The sequence below is a fragment of the Eschrichtius robustus genome, chromosome 19, assembly GCF_028021215.1.
Source record: "Eschrichtius robustus isolate mEscRob2 chromosome 19, mEscRob2.pri, whole genome shotgun sequence".
Classification (NCBI taxonomy): Eukaryota; Metazoa; Chordata; class Mammalia; order Artiodactyla; family Eschrichtiidae; genus Eschrichtius; species Eschrichtius robustus.
In genome coordinates this window covers 68533895-68552161 of record NC_090842.1, presented here as the reverse complement: position 1 = coordinate 68552161, position 18267 = coordinate 68533895, and the positions used below count along the sequence as shown (strand labels likewise).

Sequence of the window (18267 nt, the reverse complement as noted above, 5' to 3'; positions counted from 1 at the left end):
CGGAGCGAAACGCTGAGGCAAATGGCGTCCTCTGAGAGAAACCGGAAGTCCCGCCCACGTACGTGCGCCGCAGGAAACGCCCCTACGACTGGCCGTCATTGGCCAGCGCCCTCCTCGGCCGCACAACGCACGCCTCTGGGTAATGTAGTCTCCCCTAGATACGCAGACGTGAGGAGCGCCTTAACTGGGGGGAGGGGAGGGAGTGGGGCGGAGGGGGGAGGGGGAGGGTCTTCCTCCACCTAAGAGCCACGGGAGGAACTGAGCGCCGGTCCAGGTATGTTTCTTAACAGTGGGTTCAAGTGGGGAGGACCAGGCAGTGGGGGCGAGAGTGTCCATGCTGTGCCCCAGGGAAATTGAGGCTTGGAATGCTGGGACAGTCGCCCAGGGCGGTGCAAAGGGTGTAGGGCTGTGACGTAGGCTTGCAGCCCGCAGAGTGATTTCCCCCCTTCCCCCCCTTATGCCTTGCCAGATCCTCTTCTTTTTTTTAGGTCCCCAAACAGGGACCCAACCGGGATCCACAGAAGTGAAAGCAGGGAGTCCTAACCACTGGACTGCCAGGGAATCCCCAAGAGCCTCTTCTTGAAACCTAGCAGGACCCTGTGGAGCCTCCTCCCACCCACCCCCAAGCCTCTCTGCGTCCCCCACTTCTTGTCTGTGGAAAAACCTTTAGCGGACTAGGCCTCCCTCAGTTCCAAAGAGTGGGCTCAAACAGTTAATCATTTAAGGGGCAGCAATGGGAACAAAGAAGAGGCATTCAAGGAGAAAAGGGTATAATAACTAAAGCAATAAGTCAACCTGTGGGATGGGGTCACAAGACCATAGTTCTCCTTAAGGAAAACAGTTAACAATGTCTGATGCATGTTCTTAAGTTGTTTTTACAGAACCCAGACTCCCACCAGGTGGAAACTGCTGACCTCAAACACATCAGAAGCCAGGCTGGTTGGAATCAGAAGACTGATGGTGAGATTCCTGAATCACCACCCTGCTACCTCACCACCAACCGATCAGAAAATTGTCCATGAGCTGATCTTGCATCCTAAGACCCTCTCCCCTAACAGTCTTTAAAAACCCTTTCCTGAAGCCATTAGGGTGTTCAGGTCTTTTGAGCATGAACTGCCTGTTCTCCTTGCTTGGCACCCTGCAATAAACGCTATACTTTCCTTCACCACAACCCAGTGACAGTAGAATGGCTTTGCTGTTCATGGAGTGAATAAACCCGAGTTTGATTTGGTAGCATTCTAGGGGAACAGATTTTTAAAAAGTAGCTTAGGGACTTCCCTGGTGGTCCAGTGAGTAAGACTGGACCCACTTACCCAGTGGGTAAGACTCCATGCTCCCAATGCAGGGGGCCGGGGTTCAGTCCCTGGTCAGGGAACTAGATCTTGCATGCATGCTGCAACTAAGAGTCTACATGCCGCAACTAAGACCTGGCGCAGCCAAAATAAAATAAAATAAATAAATAAATAAATATTTTTAAAAGTCTTTAAAAAAAAAAAGGTAGCTTAAAAATTCTCCTGGGCTTCCCTGGTGGCGCAGTGGTTGAGAATCTGCCTGCCAATGCAGGGGACACGGGTTCGAGCCCTGCTCTGGGAAGATCCCACATGCTGCGGAGCAACTGGGCCCTTGAGCCACAACTCCTGAGCCTGCGCGTCTGGAGCCCTTGCTCCACAACAAGAGAGACCGCGATAGTGAGAGGCCCGTGCACCGCGATGAAGAGTGGCCCCCGCTCGCCGCAACTAGAGAAAGCCCTCGCACAGAAACGAAGACCCAACACAGCCCCCCCAAAAAAAAAAAATAGAATCTGTAATTTAAAAAAAAAAAAATTCTCCTGAGGAGGAAACCAGAAGTCCCATCTTGATACACAGCACACTTGTCTACTGCACCCTCCTGAGTCTTCTTTGGCCCAGAGCCTCCTTCATGTGTAGTTGGCCTAGATCACCTGAAGAATGGATTTTCCATCCCCTGGGATGGGGAAGCCACATGTGGAGGAGACTTGGAGGGAAACTCAAGACTCCAGTTTTAAGCATGGTCAATTTGAAATGTTTATGAGACCACAAAACAAAGTATGTGTCACTTAATCATTTCAACCTATGACTGAACATTAGGAGAGAGTTCAAGCCTGGATATATAAATTTGAGAGTTGTTAGTTTACACTGTTATTTCAAGTCATGACTGGATGAGACTGTCAAGGGAATGAGTGTAGACTGGAGAAGAAAATGATCAGAGCATGAACACTGGACCAGCCTGACTTCATTAAGTGGTTGATGACAGGAAACCAACAAACTCATGTTAGAGCTTCTAATGTCCACCCAGAGGTATATTAGGGAATCTTAGAAGTCACCATTGATGATTTTTTTTCATAACTGTGGAGCTGAAAGAGTAAAATGCACTTTTCATGATTTGAGTGTGCATACACATTGAGAAATGGAATCAGAGAGTGCAGGAATATGCCCTTAAGGGATTTAATTTTTTTTAAGATGAGAGAGAAGAATAGTGACAAGATGTTAATTAGGTCAAAGGAATGAAGAGTGTATGATATGAGTCAGTTCTGCAGAGAGCTAGTAGAATATACATATTTATAAATATTTATGTGTGTATATATATGTACATGCAATATATAAATAAAATACATTATGTATATATGAGATTTATTTCAAGGAATTGATTTATGCAATTGTGGGGACTGGCAAGTCCAAAATCCATAGGGTAGAGGACAGGCTGGAAACTCTGTAGCCAGAACTAATGCTGCTGTCTTGAGGCTGAACTTCTTCCTCAGGGAAACCTTACTTTTCCTCTTAAGGCCTTTCAACTGATTGGATAAGGCCCAACCACTTAATCAAAATAGAATCCTTTGCTTAAAGTCAACTGATTGTAGATGTTGAGCACATCTACAAAATACCTTCACAGCAACACCCTAGATTAATGTTTGATCCAATAACTGAATAGTATAGCCTAGTCCAGTTTACACATAAAACAAGCCATCACATTCCACTCCTTGTCAACTTGGCACCCATACATACTACCTAAAACCAGACTTAATCTCCAGATGAAGACATGCTTCTGCCTGATCAGATCAAATCCAGTATTGATCCATTGTTATGATGGATCCTATTACATATGGTGGATTACATATGATGAATGTAATGTGAATCATATGTATCTATTGATTTAATGCTAAATTCTCTGATATTGGAAATTTCTTCTGGTTGTGTAAGATAATGTCTTTCTTCTCAGAAAATACAAACAAATATTTAGGAAGAAAGAGACATTAAGTGTAAAGCTCTCAAAAGGTTCAGAAAAATATAAATTGATGGATAATGGGAGGGAGAAAGAGAATGAGAACGATAAAGCAAATGTGACAAAATGTTAGTTGATAAATCTATTTTAAGGGCATACAGAGTTTCTTTGTGCTATTCTTAAAATTTTCCTGTAATTTTGAAATCATTTACAAACAAAAAGTATGGTGGGGTGTGGCAGAGCGAGATGAGGTGGGAGTTTTCTCCACCTTCTCACTCCACTACGGTCTGTTCTTGCAGTAACCTGAGTGAGCCTCTTAAAAATGTGTGGAAGATAGACTCGAGGTTGACCAGTGTGGGCCTCATAATTGCTGCCTATTGGTGTTCTAGCCTTTGTATGACCTCTCTCCTTGATTGTGGGCCAGACCTGTAACTTGCTTCTAGACATATAGAATATACCAAAGGTGATAGGTTATGCGTGATTATGTGTACAGGGTAAGGCCCATCTTGCTGGACTCTCTCTATCCCTTGCAGTCTTGATGAAGCAAGCAACCATGTTGGCAGGCTCACATAATAAGGAACTGCAGGCAGTTTTTAGAAGCTGAGGGTGACCTTCATCGACAGACAACAAGAAACTAAAGCCTTCGGTCCTACAACCACAAGAAAATAAATTCTAGCAATAACCTGAATGAGTTTTGAAGCATCTTGTTCCTCAGTCGAGTCTCTGTTGAGACTTCAGTCCTGACTGACAACTGGAGCACAACTTTGTAAGATCTTGAGGCAGGCAACTCAGTTAAGCCATGACCAAACTCCTAATCCACTAAAAATGTGAAATACTTGGTGTGTGTTGTTTTAAGCCATACATTTATGATAGCGTCTACATAGCAATAGAAAAGTAATACGCAACATAAGTTTGGAGTATGTCTTCTTCTATACAAAATCCAACTGCAATGGCCTCATCGTCCCAGAGTCAAAGTCAAAGTCCTCACAGTCTTTTACACCTTTCTGCTTTACTCCACATTAGTTTCCTGCTCCATGCACTGGCTGGATACACGCTTGCTTTAAATCCTATGCCAGGACATTCCCTGCCCCCTCCCATATCCGCAGGGCTCACACTTTCACCTTCTTATTGACTTTGGTCATGTATCACCTTCTCCATAAGCTCTTCCCTGATTATCCTAATAAAAATTGCAAACCGATACCCCCAACTCTGGCACCCACGTCCACCTTACTGTTCTCTTCCTTATCATTTTCTTTGTCATAGCACCAATTAACTTCTGATATATACTTTGCTTGTTTATTATAATTATTGTTTATTTTCTGTCTCCCTCTCTTGATGTTCATGAGGTCAAGGCTCTTTGTTTTGTTCACTACTGTATACCAAAAATTTAAAACAATGTCTAGTACAAAGCAGACACACTATAGACGTTTCAATAAGGTATAGTGGAACCCTGGTTCACAATCTTGAAAAATTATATGTATAATTTTAAGCACTGCAATTGAGTTTTTGAACTGAAAAAAATTTTTTTGTGCTTATGGCACAAAACCAAAATGATGGGACTTCCGTGGTGGCGCAGTGGTTGAGAATCCACCTGCCAATGCAGGGGACACGGGTTCGAGCCCTGGTCCGGGAAGATCCCACATGCCACGGAGCAACTAGGCTCGTGCGCCACAACTACTGAGCCTGCACTCTAGATCCCGTGAGCCACAACTACTGAGCCCACGTGCCACAACTACTGAAGCCCACGCGCCTAGAGCCCGTGCTCCCAACAAGAGAAGCCACCTCAATGAGAAGCACACGCACCAAAATGAAGAGTAGCCCCTGCTCGCTGCAACTAGAGAAAGCCCGCGCACAGCAACGAAGACCCAACGCAGCCAAAAATAAATTTAAAAAACCACAAAAACCAAAATGATATGACTCATTTATTTTGTAACTGGAAGTTTATACCTCCTAACCTCCCTCACCTATTTCACTCATTTCCCCCACCCCATCCCTCTATGTTCTGGCAACCAAGTGTTTGTTCTCTGTATCTATGACTTTGTTTCTGTTTAGTTATGTTTGTTCACTTGGTTGGTTTTTTTTTAAAATAAATAAATTTATTTATTTATTTTTGGCTGCGTTGGGTCTTTGTTGCTGCGTGTGGGCTTTCTCTAGTTGCAGAGAGTGAGGACTACTCTCCGTTGCGGTGCGCGGGCTTCTCATTGCGGTGGCTTCTCTTGTTGCGGAGCACGGGCTGTAGGCGTGCGGGCTTCAGTAGTTGTGGCTCGCGGGCTCTAGAGCACAGGTTCAGTAGTTGTCGCTCACGGGCTTCCTTGCTCTGCGGCATGTGGGATCTTCCCGGACCAGGGCTCGAACCCGTGTCCCCTGCATTGGCAGGCAGATTCCCAACAACTGTGCCACCAGGGAAGTCCCTTGTTTTGTTTTTTAGATTCCACATATAGGGGATACGTACATTTGTTCAAGCAATGAAACCATATCTGGTACAGCAGGTGCAGTTGGAGTCACCACCTGGTGAAGCTTATGCTAATCCACTGACATTTTCCAAGATCCATCTGTCTTCTTCACAGGCTAAATAGGATAGCTGAATAGGGATGTGGTGGGAATCACCACCCCTGTATCTTTCAAGTCCTTGATGGTGGCACTCTCTGAAATCTCTCCAGGAAAGTAGTACGTCTTTTAATTATTTTCCTAGGTAGAGGTAGTCCTAATGGCTTCCACTTGGCCTTTCCCACCATAAAAGCCCTTACTCCACAGGTCAGGAATGTAGGAATTCTACCATCTGCTAAGTACGTCTGTTCTAATTATGCATTCTGGAACTGTGGGAATAACCACAGGATATGTTTGAGGATCCGCTGAACCCCACTATAAGATGGATCTGAGATAATACTCCCTGGATCACCTGAACTCCATAACTAGTAGATTAGGGACATTTTGGGTCTCCTGGAATTAGTGTCAGTTCAGAGCCAGAGTCCAGTAGTCCCTAAAAGGTCTGGTTCTATCCTTTTCCGTAATGGACATTTACCCTAGTAAAAGGTCGCTTTGGAGAAGACCAGGAGAAAGAGTAACAATATAAATTTTCTGTAGTGTACTGTGGTGCTTCCTCAAGGGGACCCTCCCTCCCCTTCATCCAAGATGTTCTGAGCTTATAAACTGGCTCAAGTCTTGGAATTGATTGAGGGGCACTTCTTGATTGGACTATTCCATAACCTCTAGGAAAATATATCTTCTCATAGCATAATTTCTTTCCTCAATGTGGTACAAGACATGTCTAATAAATTCAAACATCTTTAGTTTCCCTCATGTAAGGAGACAAAAATAGGTAAATTTACACCTGTTTAGCAATTAATGTTCCAGTATTTTATCTTATTTGAAATGACCTGGATATTCACTGAAATCCCATCATTTAACTTAACGTATCAAAACTCAAGCTACCAAAAATCTGGAGAAACTATTTTAGATAGACATACCCAAAGCATAATTATTCCTAAAATGTTCACCTGAAAACTCTTATCTCACTTACCTTTATTTTATAACTTGTGAAAGTATCACCGTACCAAGTTAACTTTTTCTTGCTGACAAACTGCAACAGAAATAACATGAACTTATTGACCTTTAGTTAACCTAGGTACAGTAAAAGTAAGACATCTATATTGATTAAACCAACAAGCCTAAGTTAGATTTAATACCAGGTATTAATTTAATATTGAATATTTCCTAGATCACACGAACCTGAAATTTATTCTGGCCAGTTTCTTTTACATTTAGAAATATTGAATTTGTAAGCATTTACCATTAAGTCAATTAAATAGAGCTTTTTAAAAATTTTAATTTTGGTAACATTATCCAGAGGTAGAGACATATCAAATGTATGATGTGTACACAGACATACAAACAGGCAAAATTAGAGTTCTCATAGCTTCACTTTAACACTTAGCTATGAATCAGGTATTACAATGTAAACTTACTAGTTTATAAATAACAGTTGGAATAAGTTAAATTTGCTTGCTCAGATGACTAAGGACTTATTATTTGTGGAAAAGACTTTTAAGATTTGTATTTTTCCTTGATAAACCCTTAAAGAGATGATGAATTAGATTTTAGGTTAGGGAGACTTTCCAGCAAATTCTTCCCAGCCTTTCAACTTAAGATAACCTACTCAGTGTCTAAACTGAACAAAATCATCCCAGCCTTTCAACTTAGGATAACCCACTCAATGTCTACACTGAGCAAAAATCTTCCCAGTCTTTCAACTTAGGATAACCCAGGTACCTCTTTTTGAAACTAAGCTTCAAGGATAATCTATGCCTCCAGAGAGGAGTTTAACACAACCCAACAAAACTTAGCTTCATCAGTCAAGAAGGGGAGACCTGAGGGCTTCCCTGGTGGCGCAGTGGTTAAGAATCTGCCTGCCAATGCAGGGGACACGGGTTCGAGCCCTGGTCTGGGAAGATCCCACATGCCGCGGAGCAACTAAGCCCGTGAGCCACAACTACTGAGCCTGCGCGTCTGGAGCCTGTGCTCCGCAACGGGAGAGGCCGCGACAGAGAGAGGCCCGCGCACCGCGATGAAGAGTGGCCCCCGCTCGCCGCAACTGGAGAAAGCCCTCGCGCAGAAACGAAGACACAACACAGCCAAAAAATAAATAAATAAATAAATATAAATTAATTAATTAATTAATTAAAGAAACGTTTAAAAAAAAAAAAAAAAGAAGGGGAGACCTGAGAACCAGGAAAGATGTCTGCTCTGGGTCACTTCATTGGCAGTCAAAACTGTCGACTGAAAAAAAAAGTACAACTTAAAAGTTGGGAATTGCAAAAAGACACATGCACCCCAATGTTCATTGCAGCACTATTTACAATAGCCAGGTCATGAAAGCAACCTAAATGCTCATCGACAGATGAATGGATAAAGAAGATGTGGTATATATACACAATGGAATATTACTCAGCCATAAAAAGGAACGAAACTGGGTCATTTGTAGAGACGTGGATGGATCTAGAGACTGTCATACCGAATGAAGTAAGTCAGAAAGAGAAAAACAAATACCGTATATTAACGCATACATGTGGAACCTAGAAAAATGGTACAGATGAACCGGTTTGCAGGGCAGAAATTGAGACACAGATGTAGAGAACAAACGTATGGACACCAAAGGGGGAAAGTGGCAGGGGGTGGGGTGGTGGTGTGATGAATTGGGCGATTGGGATTGACATGTATACACTGATGTGTATAAAATGGATGACTAATAAGAACCTGCTGTATAAAAAAATAAATAAAATAAAATTCAAAAATTAAAAAAAAATGTTGGGAATTGTATTTTATTCTGAGAATTTACTGAGGACTTATGTCAGGGATACAGCCTCTCAGTGCTGAGGTACTGTTCTGAGAGGTAACAGAGGAGACAGGATATGTAGAATTTTTTGCGAAAAGCAAAACAAAACAAAAATCCAGGTAGTTGAAGCTCAAAAGATTACTGCTAATTAAAGAATACCAGCGGGGGGCTTCCCTGGTGGCGCAGTGGTTAAGAATCCGCCTGCCAGTGCAAGGGACACAGGTTCGAGCCCTGGTTCGGGAAGATCCCACATGCCGCAGAGCACCGAAGCCTGCACGCTCTGGAGCCCTCACCACAACTAGAGAAGAGCCTGAGCGCTGCAACTAACACCCGATGCAGCCAAATAAATAAATAAGTAAATAATTTTTTAAAAATACCAGACATCTCAAGTTAATGAACTTAGTGCATTTCTACGTATGGGAAGACACAGGAGTCTGGGCTTATTGAAATTATTCCTTTGATATACACCTTAACTATCTAGGGCCAGTATCCTGTTCTCCTCTATCCTGAATCCCCTCAGAGATATTTTGTGTATCTCTATAAACAACCCACACCATGTATTTACTATCTGTGCTCTCTTTACTACTAGAAAGAGAGCCATCATCATCTTTAAATCTAATGTGATTAGAGAGCCAATTCTAGAAACCCAAGAACCAATTCAGAAAACTCATCCTTAAATTCTCTTCCTGTAGAACCACTCTTGGTTCCCAAATCTGTGTTAATCAGGGGTCTTCAGAGAAAGAGAACAAACAGGAAAGATATATAGATAGAAAGAGATTTATTATGAGGGATTGGCTTACATTCTTATGGAGGCATCTCGAGGAGGGGTTTGTGCCTGAGTGGGTTCTCAATGTTGCACACTTGTAAACGACAGTTAGTTAAGAGGAAATTTATGAGAAAATATTCATGGCAGAGGCTCATGCCTAGAAGCAGTTATTAGCTTACACCTCTCAAGGAGATTGCTTTAGCTCTCTAAGTGGTTTTCTCTACTTACTAGATGGCTTAGGTGGCTCTATAAGGGACTCAGTTTTTGGTTTTTTTTCCCTTAGCCACACCGCTGAGGCTTGCTGAGGATCTTAGTTCCCTGACCAGGGATCAAACCCAGGTCCTGGCAGTGAAAGGGCAGAGTCCTAACCACTGGACCGCCAGGGAATTCTCATCAGCTTCTTTACATTAGTTTCCATGGTCATGTTTTCATCTCTTAAGTGCATCATCGCCCTTGTGGAACAAAGGTGCTGCTTAAAGTATTGGGCCTCCTTGGTAGTGTCACCTGACACTTTGACGTCTCCTGAATCACACAAACTTATATGGCAATAAATTAAAATTTCTCTTTTATCCTGCAGTGCTGTGGAAGACAGCTATAAACAATTGAACAATCTTGTCAACTTCCCTCAGGACTGATCAATGACCTTGAGAAGATTGCAAAGGAAAGCAATTGCACGTATGCCCTCACATGCATAATTCCTGCCAGTGCAGGATGGGATCCTGTTTTTATTTATAATTTTTATATTTTGTAAACATGGGCTTTTTGCAATTAATTTTTTTTAAGTATTGCATTCAAATATTATTTATCTTTTTTTGCTTTTTCCTTTTCCTGTTTTTCTTTTCATACAATTGATTTTATTTTTTTGTACTTAGTTTTTTTAATTGAAGTAGAGTTGACTTACGAGGTTGTGCCAATCTCTGCTGAACAACAAAGTGACTCAGTTTTACACATAAATCCATTCTTTTCTTCATATTCTTTTCCATGATGGTTTAACACAGGCTATTCAATATAGTTCCCTGTGCTACACATTAGGACTTTGTTGTTTATCCATTCTAAATGTAACAGTTTGCATCTACCAACCGCAAACTCTCAGTCCATCCCTCCCCCACCCCCCTCCCCCTTGGCAACCACAAGTCTGTTCTCTATGCCTGAGTCTGTTTCTGTTTTGTAGATAGGTTCATTAGTGCCACAAGTATTATCTACCTTGATCACAGAATTTTTAGCACCTCCCTTAAACATTGCTCCCTGGAAATGAGAGCCTCACTTGCCTCATCCTAATCCTGGTACCAGTTATTAATTTAATAAGAAAAGGCTACCACTTCAAAAGATAAGTGAAGACCATTAAAAAGCAATTTCAAAAAGAATATGTATGTATATAATAAACATTGGAAAAAAAGACGTGTAAATGAAATAGTACTCAAAAGTGTGCTTGTTCAGGTGTAGAGGTTGGTATAAATGATTAAATCTCTATCAAGGGAAGAAAAGAAAATCCTATCTAGTCCTTCCTAGATTAAGTGGGTGTATGCTTAAGTAAATGGGAGGGGACAGCCCAGCTGATCATATAAAGCCAGCCTCACCAGGGCTGTTTATCTCTCTTTTGGTGGAACCAGGCTTCGGAGCTCCCTTCCAAGATGGCCGAAAACAATTCTCCATACAGTAAGTTCCTCACACATCAGACTGCAGTTGTGGTTTCCTTGGTTTGGGGGGGGGGGGTGGGTTGGGCTGAAAACATAATGGGCTTGTTAGAAGTTGTGGGAGTCCCATTTTTCAAACTTTTAAATAACTGTGCTAGGGTAAGGGAAAATCAGTTTCTCTCATGTAATATGAAAATATGCTGTTTTCTGTGCATCTAAGCATTGGGAATTTCAGAAAGATGCAGGCATGTAAGAACTAAACAATACAAATTATTGTTTAGGGGAGGGAGATGGGAGGAAAAAATAGATGGGAAGAAGAAAAAGGAGAGAGACGCACTAAAAGAAACTAAGGGAGGCATCAAAAAGTCCTGAGACCAGAATGTCTTTGGAATCCAAGTAGCTTCCTGATTTCTCTCTCCAGACTGAACTTTTCTCCTGAACTTCCAGCTTTGTCTACCTAACTGCTTACTCGTCTGTAACAGGCATCTCAAACTCAACATGTCCCAAACTGAACTCCCGATGTTCAGATCCAAACTCTTCCTCCTATTGTTTTCTTTGCACAAGAAATGTCAATTGTTCATGCCAAAAACCTAGGAAACATCCTTGGCCTTGTCTTTCTCTCATAACCTATATCTAATCAGGCTGAAAATTCTATTGGCTTTAACGAAATATTTTAGGGATCTTCTGACCATTTCTTGGACTGTTTCCACCATCGTCACTGGATTATTTTTTTTATAAATCTATTTATTTTATTTACCTTTTTATTTTATTTTTTTAATTTTCGGCTGCGTTGGGTCTTTGTTGCTGCACGCGGGCTTTCTCTAGTTGTGGCGAGTGGGGGCTACTCTTAGGTGCGGTGCACAGGCTTCTCATTGCGGTGGCTTCTCTTGTTGCAGAGCACAGGCTCTAGGCGCGTGGGCTTCAGTAGTTGTGGCACGTGGGCTCAGTAGTTGTGGCTTGTGGGCTCTAGAGCTCAGGCTCAGTAGTTGTGGTGCAGGGGCTTAGTTGCTCCGCGGCATGTGGGATCTTCCCAGACCAGGGCTCGAACCCGTGTCCCCTGCATTGGCAGGCGGATTCTTAACCACTGCGCCACCAGGGAAGCCCTCGTCACTGGATTATTGCAAGAATTGACCTCTCTGCTTCCATTCTGACCCTGATCTAATCTGTTCTCAACCCTGTAGCCCGTGTGATCTTATCAAACTGTCAGATCAAGTCTTTTATCTACTCCAAACCCCTCGGTGACTTCCCACCATACTAAGAGTCAAAGGCACATGGTCGGAAGAGGTCCTATATAATCTGCCCTGCCTGGGAGGTCTAGGACCTCATCTGTTTCTGCTTTGTTTCCTCTTCTCCAGACTTATAGCCTTCTTGCTCTTCCTATCTATCTTATTTCTCTGTCATTTTTTCCTCATTACTTTGGTCTTATGCATAAAATTCTATCACGGGAATATACCATATTTTACTTATCCATTCTCCTAGCAATGGGCATTCAGTTGCTTCAGCTGTTACTACAAACAGCATTCTGAAAAATGTCATGTAGATGTAGGCAAGAAATGGATTGCAGGGTTACAATTACTTACTATACATAATTTAAACAATCATACCCTGATTGCCCTACAGATAATCTTAAATAAATTACATTCCACCCAGCTCTCAAGAAGGGTTCTGATCTCCCCACCTTACCCCCATCATTGCAAGCTGCTGACTTTTATCTGGTTTTCTACCTTTTTGAACTGAAGGTTTCAATTACGATATCTTTAGTTCCAGCAATTTTTCCCATTATGCATTTTGGTATCTTATTTAGTATATAACTTTTTCTATCTCAATATAACATAGGTTTTCTTGTACATTATCTTTCTATTTTTAGCTTTCATATGTATTTAATTTTTTGGCATTTATTTTTATATACTGTATATTGTGTGACCCAACTTAATTTTTCTTCATATAGTAAGTCATTTTCTGTATCCAACACTACCCTTTCACATTGATTTTGGAGGCTATAGCTATCCCAATTCTAAGTGTGGACTTCAGTTACTAATAATGTATCAATATTGATTCATTAGTTGTGACAAATGTACAGTACTGATATAAGATGTTAATAATAGGGGAAACTGGGTGTGCAATATATGGGAACTCCCCATACTATGTTTTATTTTTTAAATGATATTTATTTATTTAAATTAATTAATTCATTTATTATTTTATTTTCGGCTGCGTTGGGTCTTCGTTGCTGTGCGTGGGCTTTCTCTAGTTGCGGCGAGTGGGGGCTACTCTTCGTTGTGGTATGCAGGCTTCTCATTGCAGTGGCTTCTCTCGTTGTGGAGCACGGGCTCTAGGCACGCAGGCTTCAGTAGTTGTGGCACGCGGGCTTCAGTAGTTGTGGCTCGTGGGCTCTAGAGCACAGGCTCAGTAGTTGTGGCACACGGGCTTAGTTGCTCCGTGGCATGTGGGATCTTCCCGGACCAGGGCTCAAACCTGTGTCCCCTGCATTGGCAGGTGGGTTCCTAACCACAGAGCCACCAGGGAAGCCCCTCGCCTGCATTTTCTTGACTCATATTGTTCTTGATCCATATGAACAGAACACATCAATTTTTCATGTTGTTTGAAAACAGAAGACCTTGACTCCCTAGTCATGGCATTCAGATCAGCTGAAGAAGTTGAAGAATCACCCTTGTGTGCTTAAGGGCTTTATAATTGAGAGTTCTTTCCTCCTGGGTTCTCGTGGATTCAAAATGAAAAGAGGAAATGAGAGACAAGCTCGAACCTGAAGTTTGAATACATAAAATGGCCTATTTTATGCCTCTCTCCTAATCTTTCCACAGAGGCCGTGGCCACAAAGTGTAGACGCAGCCGCACCAAATTCACAGAAGAGCAATTGAAAATCCTCATCGATGCATTCAACAAAAAACCTTACCCGGGTTATGCCGCCAAACAAAGACTTGCTTTGGAAGTCAACACTGAAGAGTCTAGGATCCAGGTAAGTTACAAGTTCTGTATCTCCAAGATGAGAAATAGAAAGGGAGGGGGGAACCATTCAGTGAGCACATATCATGTGCCAGTGTGACAAGGGCTTTTTTTAAAAAAAAATATTTATTATTTATTAATTTGGTTGCACCGGGTCTTAATTGTGGCACATGGGCTCCTTAGTTGCAGCAGGCGGGCTCCTTAATTGTGGCTCACGGGCTCCTTAGTTGTGGCGTGTGAACACTTAGTTGCGGCATGCATGTGGGATCTAGTTCCCTGACCAGGGATTGAACCTGGGCCCCTTGCATTGGGAGTGTGGAGTCCTAACCACTGTGCCACCAGGGAAGTCCCATGAAAAGGGCTTTGAGTGGCGTGTCCTACTTGACACTCAGAATGAACTCCCAAGGATGTTGCTCTTAATCTCACTTCACGAATGTGGATACTGAGGGTGAAGGAGCTCCCAGGAGTGGGCAAGAAATATGTAGGTACACCTCCAGAAAAGAGGAGGTATGTGGTGTGGTGGCACACTTATTCCAGGGTGTAAATCCAAGTAAGTCATTATAAGCGATGTGGTCACAGATAGGCAAGTGTCTGACGACATGGTAAGATTCCAGAGGAATTGTGGGTGATGTGAGGGTTAACCTTCCCCTTTCAATGAAATACAATAGACCAGGGAGTAGTGGACTGGTGTGCCATTGCAGATTTAGGCTGGAGGGGGTTCTTAAATACATAATAATTGCAGCATCTATTTATTAACTTAAAAAGATTATTATAGCAAGTCATGTTGGGACCAGGTCATGAAGATGCTAAATGCCAAGCCTTGATCTAAGACTTAGTCAAATGTGACAGGGATCAGTAATAATAATCCTGAGCTTAGGGCTCATAAGAATCACTCACCCCCCCCCCCTTTTTTTTTTGGCCACGTCGAGGCATATGGGATCTTAGTTCCCCAACCAGGGATTGAACCCATGCCCCCTGTAGTGGAAGCACAGAGTTCTAACCACTGGACTGCCAGGGAATTCCCAGAATCACTCCCTTTGGAGAAAGGCAGCAATGGGGCTGAGATGACATAAACATGCTTAATTCTCTCATTTTCTTTTCCTCTTGTAGATCTGGTTTCAGAATCGAAGAGCTAGGCACAGGTTCCTGAAAAGACCTGAGAAGAACTTAGACTTAAGACAAGACCGAGTTTACCCTGAAGAGAATATTCAAGGTAAATAGCCTGCTCCAGTCCTGCTACCCAGCAGAGCCTCTTGGGCACCCAAGTGCCTTTTTATAGTGAAGCCAACTACTGCTCTGAGTGGGAAAAGAATGTTTTCTCCTACAGGGCCTCCTGTTCAGGGTCTTTGGTAGCAAAGGGCTCAACATGGCCCCTGGAAATTCTTCCTCACAAGGTCCAGGGACCTTCTGAGGCTTACCTGATTTGCACTGGAGTCCAGCAACTCAGCCAAATATTGCCTCTCCTCTAGAACCTTCCGTCTTGAATAGGCTGGGACAAGGCCCTCCCAAGGAGAGGCAACATGTTCCAAGTTGGATGGTGGGATGTGTTTGGGTTCCTTGTTTTAATATGTAAACTGATCTCAAATGTCTCTCTGCCTTCAATCTTTCACCTCCTCCAGGTATGAGAGACAGACGATGTCGTACCAGCTACACTTCTTCCCAATTACAAACTCTCATGAATGCGTTCATGGAAAACCCTTATCCTGGGATTGATTCCAGAGAGCAACTTGCTGAAGATATTGGGATTCCAGAGTCTAGAGTCCAGGCAAGTGATAAGGAATTTGATATTGGTAGGAACATATATAATGAGACATCTCGGAATGACTTCTCCAACAGGGATTAATTCTCATAGATATCATAAGCAGGACAGATGGGAAAATGGGATTTCTGGTTTGGATACAGGGCTACATAGGTGCAGCTCTTCCAAAACAATCAATCATTCATCTGTAGAGTGGTATCAATATATGCCTTCAGGAAGGAGGTCAAAGTTCAGTGCTATTAGGTGACTTTTCTAAAGTCTGGTTTTGGGGCTCCTACAATAGACCTGTGTTTATTCTACTTGGAACCTCTGAAAACCAAAAGTAGTAGCTGTGAAACTACTACAGCAATTAATTACATCTTATGGAAAGAAAAATGTCTTCCTTGGGACATCCCTGGCGGTTCAGTGGTTAAGTGTCTGTGCTTCCACTGCAGGGGGCACAGGTTCGATCCCTGGTCGGGGAACTAAGATCCTGCATGCCATGCGGTGCAGACAAAAAAAAAAGAGAAAAAAGAAAAATGTCTTCCTAGAAGATATTACTCTATCCTGCATCATGGAATAAAAATAGGTGTTTTAGAGAGGAAGAAAAGAAGTGGAAAGAGAATTCCAGGCAGAGGAAAGAGTTGCAATACAGGCATGGCACTTTAGGGAAAGACTAATACTTGTAATGAGGGGATCGTGGGGACTTTCAGGATATGAAACCCATCACTAGATCATAAAGGGACTCGGTACAAGATTCAGAATCTTGAGCTTTATCTTGAGACATGATAGACTTTCCCAGACATCGTATGGAATGTCAATGATTTGGGAATTAGGCCTAAAGGAAGCCACCTCTTCCTCCCCTTTGCCTTATGAGAAGAGCAATGGTGAGGCTTGCATGACATCAATTGTTTTCATTAAATCTCTTTGTTTTACCCACTTAGATTTGGTTTCAAAACCGAAGATCTAGACTCCATATCCAGAAAAAAAGAGAACCTGAAGAAGCTTCAGCCCAAAGACAAAACCAGGGACAAGATCTCTGAGATGGGAGCATTCAAGGTAGCAGCCTGTTGTTCCCAATTTGGCTCACAAGTGGAGTCTCCTGAGTGCTCAGTCCTTCCACATGGTGTAGTCAACTCCAGCTTCCACTGTAGCAAATTAATCAGACCCAAGGAGAGGGGTTCGTGGGAAACTCTGATTTATAGCCTGGTGGTCAGAAGTACAGCTAACAACCTGAACTTGAGATTGGCCTCTGAAGTCGGAGGAGTTGTAACGGAGCAGGACCTTATGGTGATTTCCCAGGACAGATTCCCCCCACCCCCATATCCTCTGCCTGCTTTTTATCTGTAGAAAAACTTTAGCTGAATAATAAATTTAAATCAGAGAAATGAGAAAAATGCAGAAATGAAGGAAAACAGTCAAACAAGATGAAATAATACTTCAGCTATTAAGCGAAGTCAAGGATCTTTAGTTCCTTCTCAAGGCTATAGATCATATTCTGAGCCATATCCTTTAAGCTGTTTTGTAGATACTGAAACCCCACCAGAAGGAAGAAGTTAACTACATGATGACCAGACTGTAGCCACAACATAAGCTTCTCCATCTTACACAATTCTGAGAACTCACCTCAAGGAAGTGGAAACAAACTGACCCTGGAATTGAAGATTAACTGTACTTAAAACAATCAAGATGATGTTGATCAGACCACCACGTGAACAATTTCAAGATGATTGTCAGAGATGACTGTGCTACTCTTCACGCAGCCACCCCCGCAGACCTGTGCATTCCTGAAATTCCCCTTTAAAATCTCTTGCCCTAAAAAAAAAAAAAAAAAAAAAAAAAAAAAATCTCTTGCCCTTGATCAGCAGTGGGGATTTGTTTTTTTGGAACATGAGTCTAGCTTCTCCCCAGGATGGTCGGCTTCCTCAATAAAGCTATCTTTGTTTTTACTCAACGCTAGTCTCTCTGTATTGGATTCCTGAGTGACAAGCAGCAGAACCTGAGTTCAGTAACAGAGTCTTAGGACTGAGCCCCTAACCTGTGGAATATGATACTATCTCCAAGTAGATAAGAGTCAGAATTGGGTTGAATTGTAGGATACCCAGCTGGTGTCCCCAGCATTGCTTGGTAGTGTCAGGGGAACCCCCCCCCCCACCTCCACACATTGGAATTGGGTCCAGAAGCCAAATAGGATGCCCAATATAGTAGCCACACAAAAAAATCAAAAACAATATAGTAGCCACAAGCCACAGTGGACTTCTGGGCACTAGAAATGTGCTAATGTGACAGGAACTGAATTTTTAATTCAATTAATTTTTAATTAAAATTTATATAGCTACATGTGGCTAGTGGCTATCCTATTGATCAGTGCAGATCTGGAAAGCGTTTTAGTAACCATTTCATTCAAGAATACATGAACAGAGGGCTTCCCTGGTGGCACAGTGGTTAAGAATCCGCCTGCCAATGCAGGGGACATGGGTTCGAGCCCTGCTCTGGGAAGATCCCACATGCCGCGGAGCAACTAAGCCCGTGCACCACAGCTACTGAAGCACACGTGCCTAGAGCCCATGCTCCACAACAAGAGAAGCCACCCCAA

At 42.6% G+C, this 18267-nt stretch overlaps 1 protein-coding gene across 1 annotated transcript; it reads left to right on the top strand.

Moving 5' to 3' along the window:
• Positions 1–21: 21 nt before the first annotated feature.
• On the top strand, positions 22–16714 carry DUXA (double homeobox A). Its single transcript, XM_068527199.1, has 6 exons — positions 22–168; positions 882–960; positions 13792–13946; positions 15044–15146; positions 15553–15698; positions 16616–16714. Exons 1-6 carry the CDS (start codon positions 22–24, stop codon positions 16712–16714), a joined length of 729 nt encoding a protein of 242 aa, XP_068383300.1.
• The last annotated feature ends 1553 nt before the right edge of the window (positions 16715–18267 follow it).

Coding starts and splice junctions, on each gene's coding strand:
- DUXA (XM_068527199.1), top strand. CDS start 22: ATGGCGTCCTCTGAGAGAAACCGGAAGTCCCGCCCACGTACGTGCGCC. Junction 961..13,791: donor TTGGAATCAGAAGACTGATG/GTGAGATTCCTG, acceptor ATCTTTCCACAG/AGGCCGTGGCCACAAAGTGT. Junction 15,147..15,552: donor CCCTGAAGAGAATATTCAAG/GTAAATAGCCTG, acceptor CACCTCCTCCAG/GTATGAGAGACAGACGATGT.